Source organism: Bos indicus x Bos taurus, chromosome 23 (assembly GCF_003369695.1).
Source record: "Bos indicus x Bos taurus breed Angus x Brahman F1 hybrid chromosome 23, Bos_hybrid_MaternalHap_v2.0, whole genome shotgun sequence".
NCBI lineage: Eukaryota > Metazoa > Chordata > Mammalia > Artiodactyla > Bovidae > Bos > Bos indicus x Bos taurus.
In genome coordinates, this window is record NC_040098.1 from 16,675,658 (window position 1) to 16,694,587 (window position 18,930).

At 54.9% G+C, this 18,930-nt stretch overlaps 3 protein-coding genes across 7 annotated transcripts; 2 read left to right on the forward strand and 1 right to left on the reverse strand.

The window, feature by feature from the left end:
- Positions 1-147: 147 nt before the first annotated feature.
- On the reverse strand, positions 148-16,196 carry FRS3 (fibroblast growth factor receptor substrate 3). 4 transcript variants are annotated; one of them, XM_027525338.1, is made up of 7 exons: positions 16,099-16,196; positions 7,915-8,058; positions 6,023-6,111; positions 5,001-5,187; positions 2,684-2,845; positions 1,748-1,905; positions 148-1,475 (listed from the first exon to the last, which is right to left on the reverse strand). In XM_027525338.1, exons 3-7 carry the CDS (start codon positions 6,086-6,088, stop codon positions 561-563), a joined length of 1,488 nt encoding a protein of 495 aa, XP_027381139.1. In that variant the 5' UTR covers positions 6,089-6,111; positions 7,915-8,058; positions 16,099-16,196; the 3' UTR covers positions 148-560. The 4 variants fall into 4 exon arrangements, with proteins under 4 accessions (XP_027381139.1, XP_027381140.1, XP_027381138.1 ...); XM_027525339.1 differs by lacking the exon at positions 16,099-16,196 and adding an exon at positions 9,680-9,888 and having other exon boundaries at positions 7,920-8,058; XM_027525337.1 differs by lacking the exon at positions 16,099-16,196 and adding an exon at positions 9,680-9,887.
- Positions 10,150-18,630, forward strand: PRICKLE4 (prickle planar cell polarity protein 4). 2 transcript variants are annotated; one of them, XM_027525343.1, is made up of 11 exons: positions 10,150-10,710; positions 11,977-12,286; positions 12,550-12,711; positions 12,844-12,987; positions 13,643-13,750; positions 14,518-14,655; positions 14,947-15,150; positions 15,716-15,920; positions 16,387-17,467; positions 17,993-18,098; positions 18,316-18,630. In XM_027525343.1, exons 3-9 carry the CDS (start codon positions 12,709-12,711, stop codon positions 16,758-16,760), a joined length of 1,176 nt encoding a protein of 391 aa, XP_027381144.1. In that variant the 5' UTR covers positions 10,150-10,710; positions 11,977-12,286; positions 12,550-12,708; the 3' UTR covers positions 16,761-17,467; positions 17,993-18,098; positions 18,316-18,630. The 2 variants fall into 2 exon arrangements, with proteins under 2 accessions (XP_027381144.1, XP_027381143.1); XM_027525342.1 differs by having other exon boundaries at positions 10,150-10,612.
- Positions 17,284-18,632, forward strand: TOMM6 (translocase of outer mitochondrial membrane 6). Its single transcript, XM_027525354.1, has 3 exons — positions 17,284-17,467; positions 17,993-18,098; positions 18,316-18,632. Exons 1-2 carry the CDS (start codon positions 17,340-17,342, stop codon positions 18,087-18,089), a joined length of 225 nt encoding a protein of 74 aa, XP_027381155.1. The 5' UTR covers positions 17,284-17,339; the 3' UTR covers positions 18,090-18,098; positions 18,316-18,632.
- Positions 18,633-18,930: the final 298 nt, after the last annotated feature.

Below are 18,930 nucleotides of genomic sequence, written 5' to 3' on the forward strand. Positions count from 1 at the left end.
CTTCTTAGAGGAGAAAAAGAAATGGTTGTTACTTGTCACAAATACCACGATCACCCTAGAGTGAAGACCCTACCTCTGTGAGGCCTCCTGGATTCCCACCCCAGTCATGCCAGAAAAAGACTCTTTAAAAATGTGACGTCATCCATGTCAGAATTTAAAAATAATTATATTAATAATAAATATGTTAAATTACATTTAAAACAATAAATAGAAAAATAAACTGATAAATAAAATCAACAGGTACAAAATGTTTCCAAATTTCAACCAAAAAAACACACAGACGACGACGCGACAGATGACAGAACGGGAGGGTGCTAATTGCCGTCGGGGGGCCCTTCACAGTTTACACCGCGGCTCCCTCCTCGCCTGGTCACCCTCTCCTGTCCCCAACTTGGACACCAGGGGACTCTGCAGCTGATATCTTTGGGGACTCTGGCCAGTGCGGGAAAGCATCTGGTCCACCTCAGTGCCCTTCTGCGAAGCAGCCCTGAACCCCGGCGTGGGGGTTCGGGGCACAGGAGCGGGAGGCGGAGGCTGGGCCGGGCGGAGGAGGGGCACCCCTACAGAGGCAGGTCGGTGCTGTTGTGCCGGGTTTTCCGAGCGGTCCCGTCGTCGCGGGGCAGCGCCCTCTGCAGGTTGGACATGGCCACGGTCTTTTTGAGGTCGATCACGGCGTAGGAGTCTGAGCTGCGGGTCGGGTGCGTGGTGGAAACAGGGGCTCGGGGGGCGGAAGGGTTCGGGGGCCCCTTGGGGCGGTCTCCACCCCAGCCCTTCAGCTCCACCTGGATGTAGTTGAGCTGCCTTGGGGGCTCCGGGCCCGGCCGGCGGAAATCAAAGTTGAAGACCCTCGGGGAGCCTCGGCGCCGGGTCAGCGGCACGGGGAAGCTGCCGTGGCTGCGGAGGGCAGCCCGGGTGCTGGTGGGCTTCTGCAGCGGGGTCTCGTCCTCCTCGCCTTCCGGGAAGCCGTTGGAGGAGGGTGTGAGCCCGTCCCTTGAGTCACCGTCATCCCCGGCCTCCTCCCCTGGCTGCGGGGCCTGGCTCTCCCACACGGGGGGCAGGGAGGGCAGGTTTTCATAGTGCAGTAGTGCAGCCCGGCGCTGGGCCAGGCCGTTCCAGCCCGGCTCCTCCGGGCTCAGTCTCCAGCCCGCCCCTGGCCGCAAACCCCCGCTGACGTTCTCGTAGGTGCACTTGGGCTGAGCCGGGCACTCCGAAGGGCCCTCGTTGTTATTGTTGTGGTGGGGGGCGTCCTGCAGGCTCGGGCACAGGCCTTGGCACTTGGTCATGTGCCGCCGAGCTGGGGTGGGGCCCAACACGAACTTCACCTGGCCCGGCTGCAGGAACACCTGTGGGTCCCGCTGGTCGGGGCCCCGGGCCTGTGGCGTGAAGGGCGCCCGGCCCTCAGGCAGGGGCTGCAGGCAGTGCCGGCTTCGGCGCTGCTCCTCTTCGCCGGCTGGCGTGTTGACGTAGGTGTGGGACTGGGCGTTACAGTCCAGGGCGGGAGGGTCCAAGGGCAAGGAGGAAGCAGAGAACAGGGGACAGGATGAGAGGAGAAGCACGTGGGAGGAGGGCTGCAGTCTCCTCCTCTTCCTTGCCCTCCAAACCTTCCAGGGAAGCAGCCTCCCTTTCTTGGGACAGGAAGGGGCCCTGTCCACTTTCTTCCCTCCCATGAGCCTCACCGGGAGGACGTGTTGTATTTTCCCACCCCCAACCCGACCAACAGGAAGACCCTGGGCAGCCACTTGCTCACCTGCTCATCTGGGGCAATGAGGGCATGGGTGGACTCTTCACCAAGCGAGGGGTGGCGGAGGCTGCTCGTTGAGGGGCGCCGGGGTGCTGAGAATCGGGGACCCTCCCCTGGGCAGCCAGGGAAGCCATTGGAGAAGCTGGAGACAGTATAGCCTAGAGCTGGGCACACAGGAGACAAGGGGTCCTTAAACCACCTGGCAGCTGCCTGCAACCGTGTGTGTGGCAGCCTGGGGCTCTCCCAGGGTCCCTGCGGGTCCACCCCATTGAGCTGGCAGTCCCCACTGTCTTCACCTTGTGTCTGATCTCTGCAATTCTTCTGAAAGCTCAGCTTGAACTCCACTTCCCCCATCAAAGCCTTAACTGAAACACTTAAGGCACACCTTGCTGTCACTGACCCTACACTTCATTCCAGCTCAGCCACTGAGCTCCAGGGAAGCTCCTCAAAATCAAGGACCGTGTGTCTATTTCTTCTGTCCCTCACGGGCCAGCTGATGCAGGGCAGGACACGGAGCAGGTGTTCGATGTGATTCAGTGAATGAACAAGCAGAAACTGTGGGAACCTCTCCAGACAGCCGTGGGCAGAGACGGTGCACCAGCTGTCAGGAAAGGTATATGGGTATGACCCAGTAGACGGAAGGAAGGAAGCAAAGTGGCTCCAGACTGCCGTTTCCGTGGAAACCCAATGTCTTGCTGTCTGCTCCCCGACCATCCGTCAATACAAGGCTCTGGACTCCCCAGCCTGGGCTTGAGTCACCTAATTGGTCCAGGCCAGGACTTATCCATCCCTGGGAGTTGTCTGATGATGGATGATGGTCCTGGAAGCCTGGCTCGCCCAGCCATCCTCCACCTGCCTGCCTGACTCATGCCTCCAAGACCAGTGCTCCCTGGACCTATGCTTGTGTGTGCGCTGGGGTGCTGAGGAGAGGGGTCTCCTCACCATTGGGAGGCTGGGGGGCCCGAGGGAGGTCAAGCTCAGCCGGGTGGCTGTTGCGGGTGATGATGACTGGCTCTTCCATCACATTGATGCTGTTGCACTGCATCAAATCCTGGAGGAGGTTGAAGATTTCCTCAGCCCTGGAGCACTTAAATGCAAATATCCCTGAAGAAGGAGAAGAAGAAATAAGGTTCCTCTGACCCTGCATCCTATAGGGGAGGACCAGAGAGGCCGAAAGGATGCACAGAGTTCAGGAAATGTCCCTGAACTTCAGTCCCAGGCCTGAGGGGTTAGGGTTAGCATCCAGACTGTTCTCCGCACACTCTCCAACATCCAAGAGCCATGGGAGGAGCCGGCTCAAGGCCTTCACTCCCCTCCCCCAACACACACTATCCATTACCATCATCTTAAGATCTAGCGTGCTGTGCTTAGTCGCTCAGTTGTGTCCAACTCTGTGGCCCCATGGACTGTAACCCGTCAGGCCTCTCGGTCCATGGGGATTCTCCAGGCAAGAATACTGGAGTGGGTTGCCATGCCCTCCTCCAGGGGGTCTTCCCAACCCAGGGATTGAACCCAGGTTTCCCACATTGCAGGCAGATTCTTTACCGTCTGAGCTATAAGATCTGGTACTTCAACTATATTCCTCTGAGGTTAAATCACTTTCATAAGGATGTGTGTGCACAGCGGTGAAGGAAAGTGAAGTAAAAAATCCAAGTGGAAAGAATGGTGTCAGATACCCCTTGCTCCCCAGAAAAAAAGAGCTCTGCCAGGGCCCCAGCCCTCAGCGCTATGCCCAACAGTCTCTAAGCTCTTTGAGGGTGGGAGGGTCTGTCCTGTTCACTGTCTGTTCACTGTATTCTTAGCCCAGTGCCTGGCCAGAGAGTGACTATCTACTGTGTACGGGCTTCTGACCTCATGGAGCTTGAACTCTGGTATAGAAAGGAAGGATGGGCTGTCTAGCTAAAGGACAAATATGGCATGGCTACCATGTGGGTCCTCCATGCGGGTACCCTTACAGCCCCTCAAACTCCAAGGCAGCAACACACGGTCCTCAGCAGGATTGGGCTGAGGATGCATGACTCAGGGAATCCAAAGATGTCCTTGGGGTGTTGGGCCAGCCTGGGATTCTACATCCTCCTTTAACAGTGGGGACCAGGACTCAGGGAAGCTACTTGGGATGTGCATGTGGGTGTCCACACAAAGACAAACTAAGCTGGGGTGCCAGGTCTGCAGGATTGGAATGCAAAGGGTAGAAGGGAGGAGAAGAAACAGGACTCTTCTTTCCTCATTCTATTCTATTACATCTCATTCCAAGATATGTCAAGGGCTTAGAAAAGGCTGAGAAAGACTGGAGTTTTAGAAGAACCCCGTGTTGGGATCTACGGTGTTCCTCTGGGATCCCCAGTGTGGATTAAACCCCACCAGGAGCAAAAAGCCCCCTTCCTCCCCTCTCGCCGCTCAGCCAGCGTTAACTGTCTCTGCCTCTTGAGTTCCACAGAAAGGTGCATGGAGGGGAGGGCTCCCCGGGCCACTACAGCCACAGAGATGCACTGCTGTGCTGGCGGCCTCATCAGAGGAACTCACTAGTTCCATCACTGCCATCACAGCCCCACGCTGCGCTGAACACAATCCTGTGGGGGACTCCTTCTAGCAGCTCAGCTCAAAGTCAAGCCCAGACCATGCTTGCCCTTCAAAGAGCAATGGTTGGCCCCAGACTTAATATCATGCAACAACCCACTCCTCCTTGACCTCCAGCTGCAGGGAGAAAGGGGAGGAAGGCCGAATATATCACACTTCACCGTCCACAGGTGACAGGAGACAAAGATTAACCTTGTGAGGGTTACTCTGTACACTGTGGACCTCTCGGACTCTATCATTCCCACCCTGCACAGGCCCAAGGCAGTGAGCGCTCCTGCCTGAACTTTCATTATACACAGGGACCTGGGCATATGATGTGGGGCTGTTTGCTCTTACTGAGGGGGCAACAGGGACCCTGAAACTAGAGTAATAAAGGGAGGAGGAACTGCTTGATTTCCCATGCAGGCTCTGCCTGGGACCACTGCCTGCTTCCCATGGGTTGTGCAACAAACGACCCCACAAAGCCACCCAGGCTGGAGCTGCAGTGACTGAAGAGAAGAAGCACCGGCATGGGAGTCCACTTACTCCTGTGCACCCTTGGCCATGACCCTCCCCTTCTTTGGGCAACACCTGCCGAGTCAATGGACTTCCCTACTGACCCTCCAGCTGCGACTTCCGGCCGCAGAACCTGTTTCCCGTGGACAAGTCCCCATCCCAGCGTGGGGCAGGGGCTGGTACTCACCCTGGCCAGTCTGACACCGCCGGCCACTCTCAAAAGAGAAGAGGTTGGAGTCGTAGCCATAGCGCCTCAGGCAGAGGTAAGGCCAGCGGACGGCCTCGCGCCGATGCAGGTGCAGCACCAGCTCACTCTGGGTCAGCTCCATCACTCCGGAGCCCAGCTCCACCCCCTCATCATCCACATTCGTCACCTGGCAGGCGCACAGGACAGAGGGGTCAATGACTGAGTCCCTCAAGTGTGTGTCGGTCCGTGAGCCACTAGGAACGCCACACGATTACTGGGACATGGATGAAGCAGTGTCAGTGACCCAAGACAATTCTCTAGGCTTTAGTTCTGTCATTTGGGCAGTGCAGGGAGGGGTGGTGAGTTGACCCCTAAGGTCAGATAGTTAGACATCCAAGGTTAGATGACCCCAAACGGTCCATGGCTAGTATCCAAGGACCAGATGTTAATGCAAGAAAAGGTTTCATCGTGAATTCAAAATCCTAAGACCCTGGGAGAGTCAAATTCAAGCAGAACAAATATAAAGGCCTCCACCCCCTCTCCCAATGGAGGACCTTGCTGAGGGCTCCCTCTTCTGGTGAGCGGGAGAAACCTGGGCTTCAAGATGCACGGGTGAGGAGGAGGCGCCCCCTACAGGAAGTGGAAGGAGTGGGCGGTGTACACAGGTCCACTGGGCCTGGCCTTAGCCTCCCAAAGCAAGCAGCAAACTTAACAATGCAGACTTTCGTTGTTTAAAGACACACTGACGGGAGTGAACGTCGGTCGTGATGAAAGCACAATCTTTACTACTCTCAGCATTTCTTCATTCTTAGCAAGACTAAGAGCTGCAAAAACGGCAGTGGACTGAGCCTGTTTTCCTTGGGCCTGCTCAGAGATCCTGAGCTTGAGAATTCTTAATAAGTCTTAAAAAAGGCCACAGGCTCAGCAGGTCATTTCACCTTCTCTAGGCAGGCAACTCGACAGCTTGGGCAGAACCCAGGAGGCCATTCTGGGTATGCGGGAAAGGAGGGGGCTGTGGGTACCTTGAACTTGGTGGGGTGGTTGTCTGAGACGCTGTCTCGGTTCAGGCAGCTGCAGCAGCTCCCCATGGTGTCAGAGCAGCCTGCCTGCCCTAGGGAAAAACACAAAGGACAGTAAGGTCATCAAAGCCAGCTCCCCAAAGCCCCACTCTGGGGAACTCGGGCAGAACCACCCCGCTGTGATCACCTACTCTGTCCAAGACTCACACAGTCCCTTCCTCAAGGAATTCACACTCTCAATCCAGGGCCAGACACACACTGGATAAACATTAACTCGAGTTAGGATGTGTTAAGGATTAATGCTGATGGGGGGATGGAGAGAGCTTCTCAGGGGTAATGCTTGACCTGGACCTTGAGAAGTATGTAGGATTCTGACTGACAGTATGATAGGGAAGGGCAGCCTGGGCAGCATAAAAAACATGGCTAAAAGGAGGGACCTAGAGGAACAGATCTGCATCAGGAGCTGAGTGCCAGCCGGAGGCCTCATCCAGATTCAGCAAAGAAACTGCAGGTGGGGAGTCCCAGACACTTTGGCCTAGAACTTTCTCCTGTTCCTCCTGTCCTACCTCACTCAGATCCTCTCTTTTCCTTTCTTACCACAACCCCAACATCTCAGTTCAGTTCAGTTCAGTTGCTCAGTTGTGTCTGACTCTTTGTGACCCCATGGACTGCAGCATGCCAGGCTTTCCTGTCCATCACCAACCCCCAGAGCTTGCTCAAACTCATGTCCATTGAGTCAGTGATGGCATCCAAACATCTTTTCCTCTGTCGTCCCCTTCTCCTCCTGCCTTCAATCTTTCCCAGCATCAGGGTCTTTCCCAATGAGTTAGTTCTTTGCATCAGGTGGCCAAAGTACTGGAGCTTCAGCTTCAGTCCTTCCAATGAATATTCAGGGTTGATATCCTTTAGGATTGACTGGTTTGATCTCCTTGCAGTCCAAGGGACTCTCAAGAGTCTTCTCCAACACCACAGTTCAAAAGCATCAGTTCTTCGGTGCTCAGCTTTCTTTATGATCCAACTCTCACATCCATACATTACTACTGGAAAAAGCATAGCTTTGACTAGATGGACCTTTGTTGGCAAAGTAATGTCTCTGCTTTTTAATATGCTATCTAGGTTGGTCATGACTTTTCTTCCAAGGAGCAAGCATCTTTTAATTTCATGGCTGCAGTCACTATCTGCAGTGATTTTGGAGCCTAAGAAAATAAAGTCTGTCACTGTTTTCACTGTTTCCCCATCTATTTGCCATGAAGTGATGGGACTGGATGCCATGATCTTAGTTTTTTGAATGTTGAGTTTTAAGCCAGCTTTTCCACTTTCCTCTTTCACTTTCATCAAGAGGCTCTTTAGTTCCTCTTCGTTTTCTGCCATAAGGGTGGCGTCATCTGCATATCTGAGGTTATAACATCTATCTCAAATTTATTTTTGATGTTCTCTTCAAATGAGATGTTATGTTATGGTTAAGAGATATATTCAGGCAATTGAAATTGAAAACAGAGCACTATTTTCATAACCTTGAGTAGGCATTTCTTCATTAAAAAAACAAACACTCGGTTTATTTCCCTTTGTCCAAACGGGAGACCAGAGGCCTTACTATCTGGCTTTTCCCTCCCAGATTGTGGCACTCAAATTAGATGTCACCACATTTGGGCCTGTGGCTGGAATGGAGATGACACCACCAGGCTACAGTGACCTAAGGGACCAAGCAAACCCATGGACCAATCCCAACCAGAAATTATGGGTTTGCAACTTGCTGCAAGAAATGAATCGGTGGGACTAGATACCTTCTAGAACTCCCATTGAAAGTGTAAAGTCTTGAACAATCCTGACCTGCACCCTCAATTCCTCCCAACTTGGGAAATTCCAGAAAAGTGGCTCCTATACACAGGTCTCACCTCACCCAGGCCATCGGAGAGCTGACCATGGGAGGGGCATGGGGAAGGACCCCCACTTTATTCCCCCTGTTCTTGGTGGGGTGGCATGGCAAGCAGTCTGCAGAGAAGTCACCTGGATCTCCCTGTGACACACCTGGGGCTCACCTAGCATAGGAGACAGAGACCACAGGTTAGTGGAAAACTTCTATCCTCACCCATCAATGGTTAATGAAAATGACTTGCTGTCAGTCCATCCCACTGGGATATCCGTTCCAGGCTCTAATGGTATATAAATGCCAATGAAGAAAGATCAAGGCCAAAGGGACCACAAATTCTAAGCCCCGTAGGCCCTGAGAGGGAAAGACTCCCCTGGAAACAGTGACTTTGAAGTCCGAGACAGGCCAGAACATTTTAAGTCACTTCTAGACCTCCTCTGAATCCTGTTACAACCAATACCAAGATCATCACCTTACCTTTGCAGAGAACTTGAACTCTACAGAGAGATCTCTCAAGAAGACATGAAGATGTATTGGAAAGAGCAATGGCTTAAGATTCAGGAAACCAATATTCTAGTTTTTATGTTGCTGCTAAGTATCACAGAGAGTGTGCCAAGCAGATCCTCCATCGCCACCCACAACTCCCACCCCAACGCCTTTAAGGGAAACAGCTTTCCAGTTTTTACGAGAAACAGCTGTAAACTATGGAGCTTCACGTCTAGAAGTAAGTACATAGGACAAACACCACTAAAATCAACATTTTCCTCTTCTAGGACAAGCTCCTTCAATCTCACATTTGCAACCTTGATAGACTTTCTGTTCTCCAAGCTCCAAAAGGCCTATAACTTAACATAAATGCTATCAACCAAAATTTCAGTAATCTGAGCCCTAGGTGGACAAGTCAACAAGCCAGGACCCTGGAGATCCTTGAAATCCCACTCTCCTGGAAAAACAAGGTCATTTCCCAGGGCCCCAGGTGCTCCCCATTTTTGGGTACTTTCCAGGTAAAAGGACCCCTGCCCTCTGTCTGGCTTACTCTCTGGAAGGGGCAGTGGGCTGAGGAAGATGTGCACAGCTGGGTAAAGACGGGCAGCTGGGTAAATACTGGGGCTTGAGCCACCAACAGGGAGTCTGGGGGTGAAGCCAAGAACTGCAGGGTGCAAGATCGGTGAGGGCGCTGTATCTTTTCCTGTTTCCTTCACTGCTCTTAAAGATACCAGGACATATGACAGCCCAGCTAAGGGGGTGACATCGGGTGACAGGAGGAGAAGGCTCTGCTCTGAGACAGGTGTGGACTGGGTGTAGGAGTTTGAGGTTATGGGGACTCAAAACGTGTGAAAGGGATTGGGGAAAGGTGGACAAATGCTTTGGATTTGAGCACGGTGCAAGGAGAATGGAGAAGCCTGAAGACTTGGAGGAATTTCAGGACGGTGGAAGCATCTGGGTTCATCCCAGAGAGAATGGTGGTTCTGGGGGCGTAGCAGGGGAATTTGCAGGAGACAGGGGTTCTCGGGACTCCAGGACACGCGAAGGTGTGTCGGGGGTGGGGATGGGGTGGTTGTGGGAGGTCAGAGGCAGATTTAGGTAACAGAATTGACGGGAATTTCTAGATGCCGGGAAGGAATAGGGAAGGTCAAGGCCGCGCGTAGTCCCTAGATGCCCGCCCCCAGCCCCGGGGCTCCACCGCCCGCCCTCCCGGGACTTCCTCGGGAGGGAGCGGAGACTGCGGCGAAGCGCGGTGCGGCCTCGGTGGAGCCGCTTCGTCCCCGCCCCGCCGCACCCCGACTCACATCGCCCCACGGCCCGGGCTGCGCCGGGCCCCGCTCCCGGGTCCCACTGCAGCAGCCGCCGCCCGCCCGGAGCTAAGGCCTCCCCACCCGGCAGCGGCGGGGTCGGAGGTCACCGGCTGCACCAACGAGACGCTGCGGGCAGGCGGACCCGATCGGGGGCGACCGGCGCGCAGCCTAGAAGGTCCCTTTGGAGGACTTTGCAGCAGCGAGCAGGGAGCATGCGCAGACACCAGAGGGCGCTCCGGGCCAGCGGCAGAGCTCGCCTAGCGGGGACGGGGCGGAGCCTGGGGTGGGGGCGGGGCTAAGGGCGGGGCTGAGGGAACCAAAGGTTTCCACTCCCGGGATAAGAAAAAGGACCCGAGCCGGGGCGGGACCGGGGAGAAACACGAAAGATGGGGGAGGAACTTGAAGGGATGGAAAGGGGAAGGGTGGTACAAGGGACCCCCAGAAAGGGGCTGGGGGCAAGGGGGAGGGAATTAGGTGGGGGTAGGGACACACAGACAAGGACGGGTCTAGGAGACCAGAAGGAAGGTCTGGGGGGACCTGCAGGCTTCGAAAGGCGTTCTGTTCAGCGAGTGCTTGAGGACCCGGCATAACGATGGCTCCTGGGTGTCTGCTCAGCGCCCGCAGAGATGCGGTCCCAGGACTAAGCCCACGGGCGTGGGGGCAGTGGAGCCTGCACCGTTTTCACCCGATATCCCTCAAATGCTTTCCTTCACTTAGCAGCTCTAGGCCCCTCCCCGAGCCGTCGGGCCCTACCAGCCCGGGAGAGGCGGACGGGGCCCGCCGGGCGGGGAGGGGGGTGCTGGGAGAGGAAGGGCCGAGCTCCCGGGGGCGGGCAGAGGCGGGCGCCTAGATCTGGAGGTGGAGACTGGGTGAGGGGCCCGACAGCGGCGTCTGTGCAGAACCGCCCAGAGACCGGCGCTCTGCAAGGTGAGACCCCAGCGGACTCCCGTCCCCTCTCCTAAACTCCAGCAGCCGGACTGGGAACCCCAACTGACTCGGGAACCACACCGCGTCCCGCTTCGGAGGTGGGCCCCGAGAAACCCAAGAAAAAACTTGGGGATCTGTCAAGAGGGCACTTGGCAGTACCAGAAACTTCTCGAACCTTTCTTCCTCTCTCTGTCCGGGAAATCTTTCATCCCTTACACCCCACCCCCCAACTTCCCAATCCCTAGCCTCTGCCTTTCAGGAAAGTAGAACTCCTGAGCCCGTTTACACCTGCGCCCGACTGGGAGGGGGTTCAGTCTTGTATTATTTGTAAGGGGGGGAGGAGAATTCTGGAAAGAATCCAGCATGTTAGTAAGATGGAGTCCAGTGCTAAGTGAACGTGCAGTTATCCAGTCCAGGGGTGAGGCGTGAGGAGTGAGGACTGATTTCTGAGCGTTGGTCCTGTGTGAGACGGTTTCATGCAAACTAGACGGAGGAGCCTGGTGGGCTGCAGTCCTTGGGGTCGCGAAGAGTCGGACACGACTGAGCAACTTCCCTTTCACTTTTCACTTTCATGCATTGGAGAAGGAAATGGCAACCCACTCCAATGTTCTTGCCTGGAGAATCCCAGGGATGGCGGAGCCTGGTGGGCTGCCGTCTATGGGGTCGCACAGAGTCGGACACGACTGAAGCAACTTAGCAGCAGCAGCATCAGCAGCAGAACCTGGAAAAGAGGGTCTCAGTCCCCTCCTGGCCCTGGGTGTGAACAGCCCATCCTGGTTGCTTTCCACAGGAAAGCTGACCTGAGGGACAGAACAGGAAGGAAGCAGATGGGTGTGGAGCCAGGAAGCTGGGAAGGGTGTCAGAGGGTGAGGGCTCAGGGCTAGGAAGCCATATAATTTTTATGGTCCAAACCCTGTACCCAGCCCTAAAGCTGGGTCTCACGGAGGCTAGGGATTTGATGATCCCTTCCGGTGCCCAGCTGCCATCCCAGCTCTCAAAGGCAACTTCCTCCTCTAAAGCTTCCCTTAGCCTTCTAATGTGACCTCAGGCAAGTTAGTTAACCTCAGTTTGTTTCAACCGTAAAATGGGGTAATAGAAACTACTTCACAGGATTGTTGTGAGGATGATTATGTAACATGGTAGAAAAGTCTCTGCATGCAGTGGGTGCTAAGTTGCTTCAGTGGATTGCCATGCCTTCCTCCAGGGGATCTTCCCCACCCAGGTATTGGACCTGAGTCTCTGACTCCTGCATTGGCAGGGGGCTTCTTTACCACTAGCACCACCTGGGAAGCCCCAGAAAAGCCCCTGGCACAGAGTAAATATTCTAGAAAAGTTTAGTCTTTTTTTTTTTTTTTTCTTCCTAGGATGCTGTGTCTATCTGCCCAGAATCCTGGCCCCATGCTGTCTGGTTTCATCCATGCCTGACCCAGTAGACGATGAGCTTGTTATGGGCAGGGTTCATCCCTTTACCACTTCAGTAGTCACCTCCCATCCCCAAGAAAATGTAGCCATAGCAGGATTCGCCCAGAGGAGGGCTAAAGAATTGCACTTAGAATTATCCACTGAAGTTGCTACTAGAGACAGAAGATAGAAGCACAGGATTTTCCTGTCCTGGAAGAGCTGATAGACCAGACGAGGAGCTGAGAGAGGCACGGGGGCAAAGAGGAACACTAGGTGAGAAATCTGGGGACACTCACTGTACCTATTTCTGGAGCATAGGGAAAGGTGAACTGGTATGGGCTGGAGAGGCTAAGAAGTGGTTCTTTGACCTGGCCGAAGCCTAGTCGGAGAAGTGAGAAGAGATGAGGAAGCAGGCTTCCTGGGTGCTGAGTGCCCAGTGAGGAACAGTGGGAGTTATGACTGGGGAGGTGGGGAACAGGGGCCAGTCTACCCAAAGGCTCACGGGAAAGGTGGCTTGTCTCCCTCTTCCATTACAGGGCTCTGCTTTCCTCCATCCCAGTGCTGGGAGACCCTAGAGTTGGAGCTTCAGAAACTCTGGAGCTGAAAGCTTTGGCCTCAAAATCTGACTCTGCCATTTACTAGCGTTGTGACCTTGAGTAGACCACTTATTGAGCCTCATTTGGACCATCTGTAAAATGGTGACCGGAATACCACCTAACTCATGTAGTTGATGGGAGGACTGATGGAGATAATGCCTGTAAAGCACTTAGCCTGCCTAGCTCATTGTTATGGTCAAATAAATGGGAGGCCTCTTGCTGTTTTCTATGCAGACTTTACCACCAGTGTCACTGCTGAATTCTGGCTGGCCCCACCGAGTAAAGAGGCTGGCCTCTCCAGAGCTGAATCCACCAGTCAACTCAGACAGCGATCCAGAAACCATGCCCAAGGAGGACCCTGAGGAGACCTCTGCTCAGGTGGGAGGAGTCCTGCCCTTCCCTCTGAGATTGCCATCCCCTTCATCCTCTGGACCTCTTCCCATTTCCACCAAATGGGAGATAGTTAGTTAGCCTTTGTGTCCAGCTTCTTGCAACCCTTTTCCTTTGCAGGAATCCCTGTCCATATAGCCCCCTCAGAACACAGGGGTTCAACTTCTCTACCTTATTTTTTTTTTCCCCCAATTTGGTTGTGCTGTACAGCTTGTAGAATCTTAGTTCCCCAACCAGGGATTGAACCTGGGACCTTGGCAATGAAAGCACAGAGTCCTAACCACTGGACCACAAGGAAATTCTTCAGCTTCCTTAAACTTATTCACACGTGTACATGAATTCTCTCCTACTGGGCTTATGTTGCCAAAGCAGAACCTCGGGGGTTTGGCCCTAAGGAGTGAAGGGGGTGATTTCAAGCATAAGAAGGGAAGATGTTTTGGGGTGTGTCCCGCTAACCTGCCTCAGTGAGACCACAAACACGAGAGTGGATCAACTGTCCTTGTGATCGTGAAGGAAGAGTCTCCAAATGCAGGAGGGTGGACACTGTTGTGGATTGATGAAGAGGTGGCGATGAAGGAGGAAGGGTGGGAGGGGAAGGAAGGACAAACCGAGCTCTGCCCCTCTCCTTTTGCTGTTTCCTCAGGATCCTGAAGTTCTGAGCTGGGGGCATCCTGGCCTGGACACCACCCCAGCCCCCAGTTGGCCTGTGCTCCGGAGCCTCCTCCAGCAGCTCCCTCCACAGGACAGTGATGTGGGTCTCCCTCTCCCCAGCTTTCCTCTCTCTTGCCTCCCTCTCTTTACTTACTGTGGGAAGAAGCGAGGTACAGAAGGAAGGGAGGCACAAATTTACAGCCTAGATATGCCACTAATTGGGGGAAGTCATCCCCCCACCCCTGGCCTGAGCTTTCATGTCTACACAATGTGGGCAGTGACATCCGCTCTGTCCACCACCACACTTAGCTGAAGAGCAAATGAGAAAATGAACATGACCAGCTTTTGAACCTGATAATGGAATGTACAAATGTAGAGCGTATGGTGGTTAAGTATTTATTGAGGCCCCTATGTGTGCCCAGCCTAAAGGCTTACAATTCAACTGGGGAGGTGAGGCAGGAGAATATGGAATAGGGGAAATCCAGTGGGAAGTGATAGTGAGCTACAGCTCATTGGGAGCCAGGATCTAAATACTGGGTTGGTCAAAAAGTCCATTTGGGTTCTTCCATTTGATGTTACAGAAAATCCTGAATGAACATTTTGGCCAAGCCAGTACAGGAAGATGGGCTAAGTGCTACGGGGCTGTCAGGACCTGAGCGATCACCATTCCTTGGGGGAATGAGACACAGGTGGATGTACTTCACCTCTCTTCCCTCTCCTCAGTGCTCATCTGTGCTGTTATTTCCTGCAGCTCCTTGAGGTTTTACAGTCTTTCTTTGACCAAACAACTAAACCTCCTCTCGCTAGTCAAACTTCAATCTTGCCTCCTGGGGCTCTCCCAGTTACAGTGGACACCTATTTCTGCAGGAGCGCTACTGCCTGGCCCTTGGGGAGGAGGAGCTGGCCGAGCTGCGGCTCTTCTGTGCGCAACGGAGGCGGGAGGCCCTGGGACAGGGGGTGGCCCGCCTGGTACCTCTCAAGCTTGAAGAATGCACCTGTGAAAATGTATGTAACACCCAACCTGGCTACCATATTCCTCTTCCTCCTCTCTTTGCCCTCTCACTGCTGCAGAAGGGGATGGCTTTGGGGACTCCAGAGAGGAAAAGGGGTTTGGGGATTGACAGTTTGGCAACATTCAGGAAAAAGGGAAACCAAATGTAGGGGTTCTTGGTGGAGCCTGCAGTGGAGGTGGGTTTGCCGGAGGTGTGGGAAGAACAGTTAGGTTGGGGTTGGGATGGAAGAGCCTGGAGGGTGGCATACACAGCCTGTGACCAGCCCAGCACCCACGCCCCGCAGTGCAGGGAGCGGCTGAGGCCAGGGGAGTACGGAGTGTTTGCAGCTCGGGCAGGAGAGCGGCGCTGCTGGCACCGGGCTTGCTTTGCCTGCCAGGCCTGTGGCCAGGCCCTGATCTACCTCATCTACTTCTACCACGATGGGCGTCTTTACTGTGGCCGTCATCACGCAGAGCTGTTGCGGCCGCGCTGCCCGGCTTGTGACCAGGTACAACCTTGAAGGGAGGGGCTGGAGGCATCTGCCCAGGGTTAAGAGTGGCAGGGTGCAAGGGGATGCCTCTTTCTGTACCACGGAGTAGGGTACAGAGAACTGGAAACCAGCCTGGGACTTCTGTATTCACCTTGCTCTGACTTTTGAGCTCTGGGCACCTGGGGCCCGTTGCCTTTGTGCCCTTCCCCACCGCAAGCAGAGTCCCCCAGTTTTTTTGAACTGAATTTCTCCAGAGCAGGGACTCTAAGACAGACGATCATCTCAGTACGCTAGTGCTGTGCCTGCTCCAGAGAGGAACTCGTTCAGTGTCTGCACAAGAGGCAGTATGGAAACCTGGGTTGGGCGTCCAGGCGACCCGGGTCGCACTTCTTCAGGATGTGCCACCTGCTAGCTGGGGGATCCTGGCTAATCCAATCAGCCCTCCCCGCGTCTGAGAGTGTTTGAGTAGATCAAATGGGAATGTCTGGAGACGTGCTTTAGCGTCAACTGGGTATAAGGCGCGGTTATTGGATGAATGAATGAGTGAATGAATGAATGAACCGTTCCCTTCTCCCTCTCTCAGCTGATTTTCTCCCGGCGCTGCACCGAGGCCGAGGGACGGCGCTGGCACGAAAACCACTTCTGCTGCCAGGACTGCGCCGGGCCCTTGGGCGGGGGACGTTATGCCCTGCCGGGGGGCGGCCCCTGCTGCCCCAGCTGCTTTGAGCGTCGCTATTCGGATGCGGGTTCGAGTCCGGCCCCGACACTGGAAAGCAGGGCGTCCCCGGGTAAGGGAGGAGAAGGTGAAGATCAAAGGGGAAGGGGATAGCGGCTCGGGCTGGGCTGAGGGGGGTGGTTCTCCAGGGCTGGGACCCTCACCCCGGTCCCACGCCGTCCCGCCCCTCCAGCAGCGCCCCCCACCCCACCGCACCCCCAGACCCGAGCTTCGGGGCCCGCAGCTCTCACCGCGCGTCCCTGGCCGGCGCGCTCCGAGGGCCTCCAGAACCCACCCCGCGCCGCCGTTGGGGCTGCGGCGCGGGACTCGCTCCTGGGCTGGGGCCGCGGCCGCCCTCTGCTGGGCGGAGGCGGGGAGGGGCGGGAACCTGGAGCGGACCCACGGCGGCGGCGCGCACGGCTCGGGGCGGGGCGGGAGGCTGGGCCCGGACTGGGACTGGCTTCTGGCCGCTGCCCCGCCCGAATCTGGGAGGAGACTCGCGGCTCTGAGATGGGCGTTTCTGACCCCGCCCGGAACAGGAGAGGAGGGGCTCTGCAGAGTTGGAGCCCCGGACTGCGCCCAGCTGAATGCCGCGACCATCTCCCGGGCAACCCTTCTCGCCACTGCCGCCAGCTCCAGTCTGGAAACCCGGACCGAGATGCTTGGATCCAGCGCAGAGCAGGAGTATCGAGCTGGGGACCAGACGGAGGCACGCCAAGGGCAAGCGCAGGGCCGCCTAGAGACGCCCCTTGATCCCAAGGAGGACGCTCCCTGCCCCACCTGCTCCTCTTCCTCTGAATCGGAACCCGAAGGCTTTTTCTTAGGCCAGCGCCTTCCCCGGCCCTGGGAGACCCCGGCCTCTCTCCAAACTGGGTACAGCGACACCTCCAGGAGGCACTGTACCATTTGCTAGTGGCGCAGCCTGGAGAAAGGGGGGATTGGGGGAAGTGATCTGTTAAGGCGAGAGAGCGAGGCTCTCCTACCCCTCTAAGTCCTAGACTGAATGCCATCAGGATCACGTCTGGGGAGGAGCGGCGAGATGACAGGTTTGAGTGCCTCCTCTCAGCCCACGCACTTTATGACTCTTCATGGACACTCTTGGAGAAGCCCATTCCTCAAAGCTACGCATCACCCGCAGAGTGCCCCTGCCCCACCCCCACAGGCTGGGCGGCCCCATCCCCAGCGTCCTCCTCCCGAACCAATGAAGTGATCATTCGGAGAACACCTGGACTGTGAGCGGGTGCGCCGGCCGAAGGCCAGGAAGGAGCTGGAGGTGGAACCCGACCAGGGAGACTGGAGCGCGGAGGCGCTCCACCCCTGGCAGAGGTGGCGGACGCGCACATGGGAAGTTATGTAGGCTCCTGTAGGAGCGCGAGCCGCTGCGCCCTCTGTTGGCGGGTGGCCGGCGGAAGTATGAGGCCGGAAGTTGCGTAATCTGTCGGCGCCCACCCGGTGCGTGGTGAGCGTTCCTACAGAGCGCGGAGGTGCTGCTATGGCTTCGAGTGGGGCCGGCGTGACCGCTGCGGGCTCAGCAAATGAAGCTCCCGAAATTCCAGACAACGTGGGGGACTGGCTTCGGGGCGTCTACCGCTTCGCCACCGACAGGAATGACTTCCGGAGGTAACCGAGGCCCGGGGGCTCGGTCCCTTTCCGGCCCTTCGCGCGCGTTATGCGTACCCCCTGGATTTCCGTTCCTTGGAGCTGGTTCCTCCAGATTTTTTACACCACCCACATCTTGGCCTCTTTGTGGCTCTGGCTGTGCTTTGCTGAGGTCCTTGATCGGGAGGATTTCCGTGCTGCCGGAGCGCTCTTTACAGTCACCGGGCTCTGTCTAGAGAATCTCTGCTCACGGGGACCCTGGGGGAGGGGGCGCCAACAAACAGGCTTTTTGGCCCTGGACAAGTGCTAATTGGCCTTTGCGTTTGACCCTGCTCTTATTCGACGTAGGAACGAATGTTAAATAACCATGTGGTTTTGGGCAACCTATTATGTACCGATCAGTGCTCCTGCTTCAGGAGGGGACGGTTTCCTCCTGTGTGTGATGATGGGAACCCCACCCCCGCCTCCGCCCACCACCAAGTTTCTCATTAACCAAAGACACGTGACTCGGTGACCACAGGGTTAATGGAATGCGTTTTTTTCCAGGAACTTGATTCTCAATTTGGGACTCTTTGCTGCTGGAGTTTGGCTGGCCAGAAATTTGAGTGACATTGACCTAATGGCACCTCAGCCTGGGGTCTAGCCTGTGAAGGTAAGCACTAACCACTGTTCTTTCAGAAGTCCTAGAGGCTGGGAGAAGAAATAACTTAGATCAACTGTTCACAGACTAATAGGAAAGAGACTTGACAAAAGACCCTTGGCTGTTCCTAGTTAGATAAGTTTCCAGATGTTGCAAGGGATTTGAGTCTCTTAGCAATTTTTACTCCAGTAATTTTACCTTTCTAATGCCACCTGTTGTCTGATTGCAGACACATGGAACCCCTGTGCTGTACTCGACCCCTTCAAAAACAGCCTCCAGTCTGTGACCATCACAAGACTTGCCCTGATGGCGGCTGAAGTTTGATTCAGATGGCACCTTCCCTTCCCTTCCCTGCCTGACTTCCTTTTCTTTGCTGAGTCCACTCAGGACACCCTTCTGTGGTCAACAGGCAGGTCAGCTAAAATGTTGTCTTCTGTTCTGTAAAATGCTGTACATAGTTCCTAAATTTCTGCAGGGGATGATCTTTGCTCTTGTCCTGAGGAATAATCTAATGGTATTTTAACAAATAAAGCGTGTAAACAAAGACATTTTATTCTTTTAATAAGAAAACTTCAGCTTACAAAAACAAGGTGTAAAAAGTCAAGATTTACAAAAATCATAAAAACATGATTTATATTTCACACTCAAAAGAGACAGGAACAAGTCCCAAACATGGATTTTAACAGATGGTTTGCTTCATAGTAAAAGAAAAATAGAAATGAAAACTGTAGCCACCATACAGTGATGTTAGCACAGGTAATAGCTTATTCTTGAGGAATTTCCATTTTGAGCAGTACTATGGGAAGAAGCCATTTGGTGTTGCATAGCATTTTGGTGCACCAGG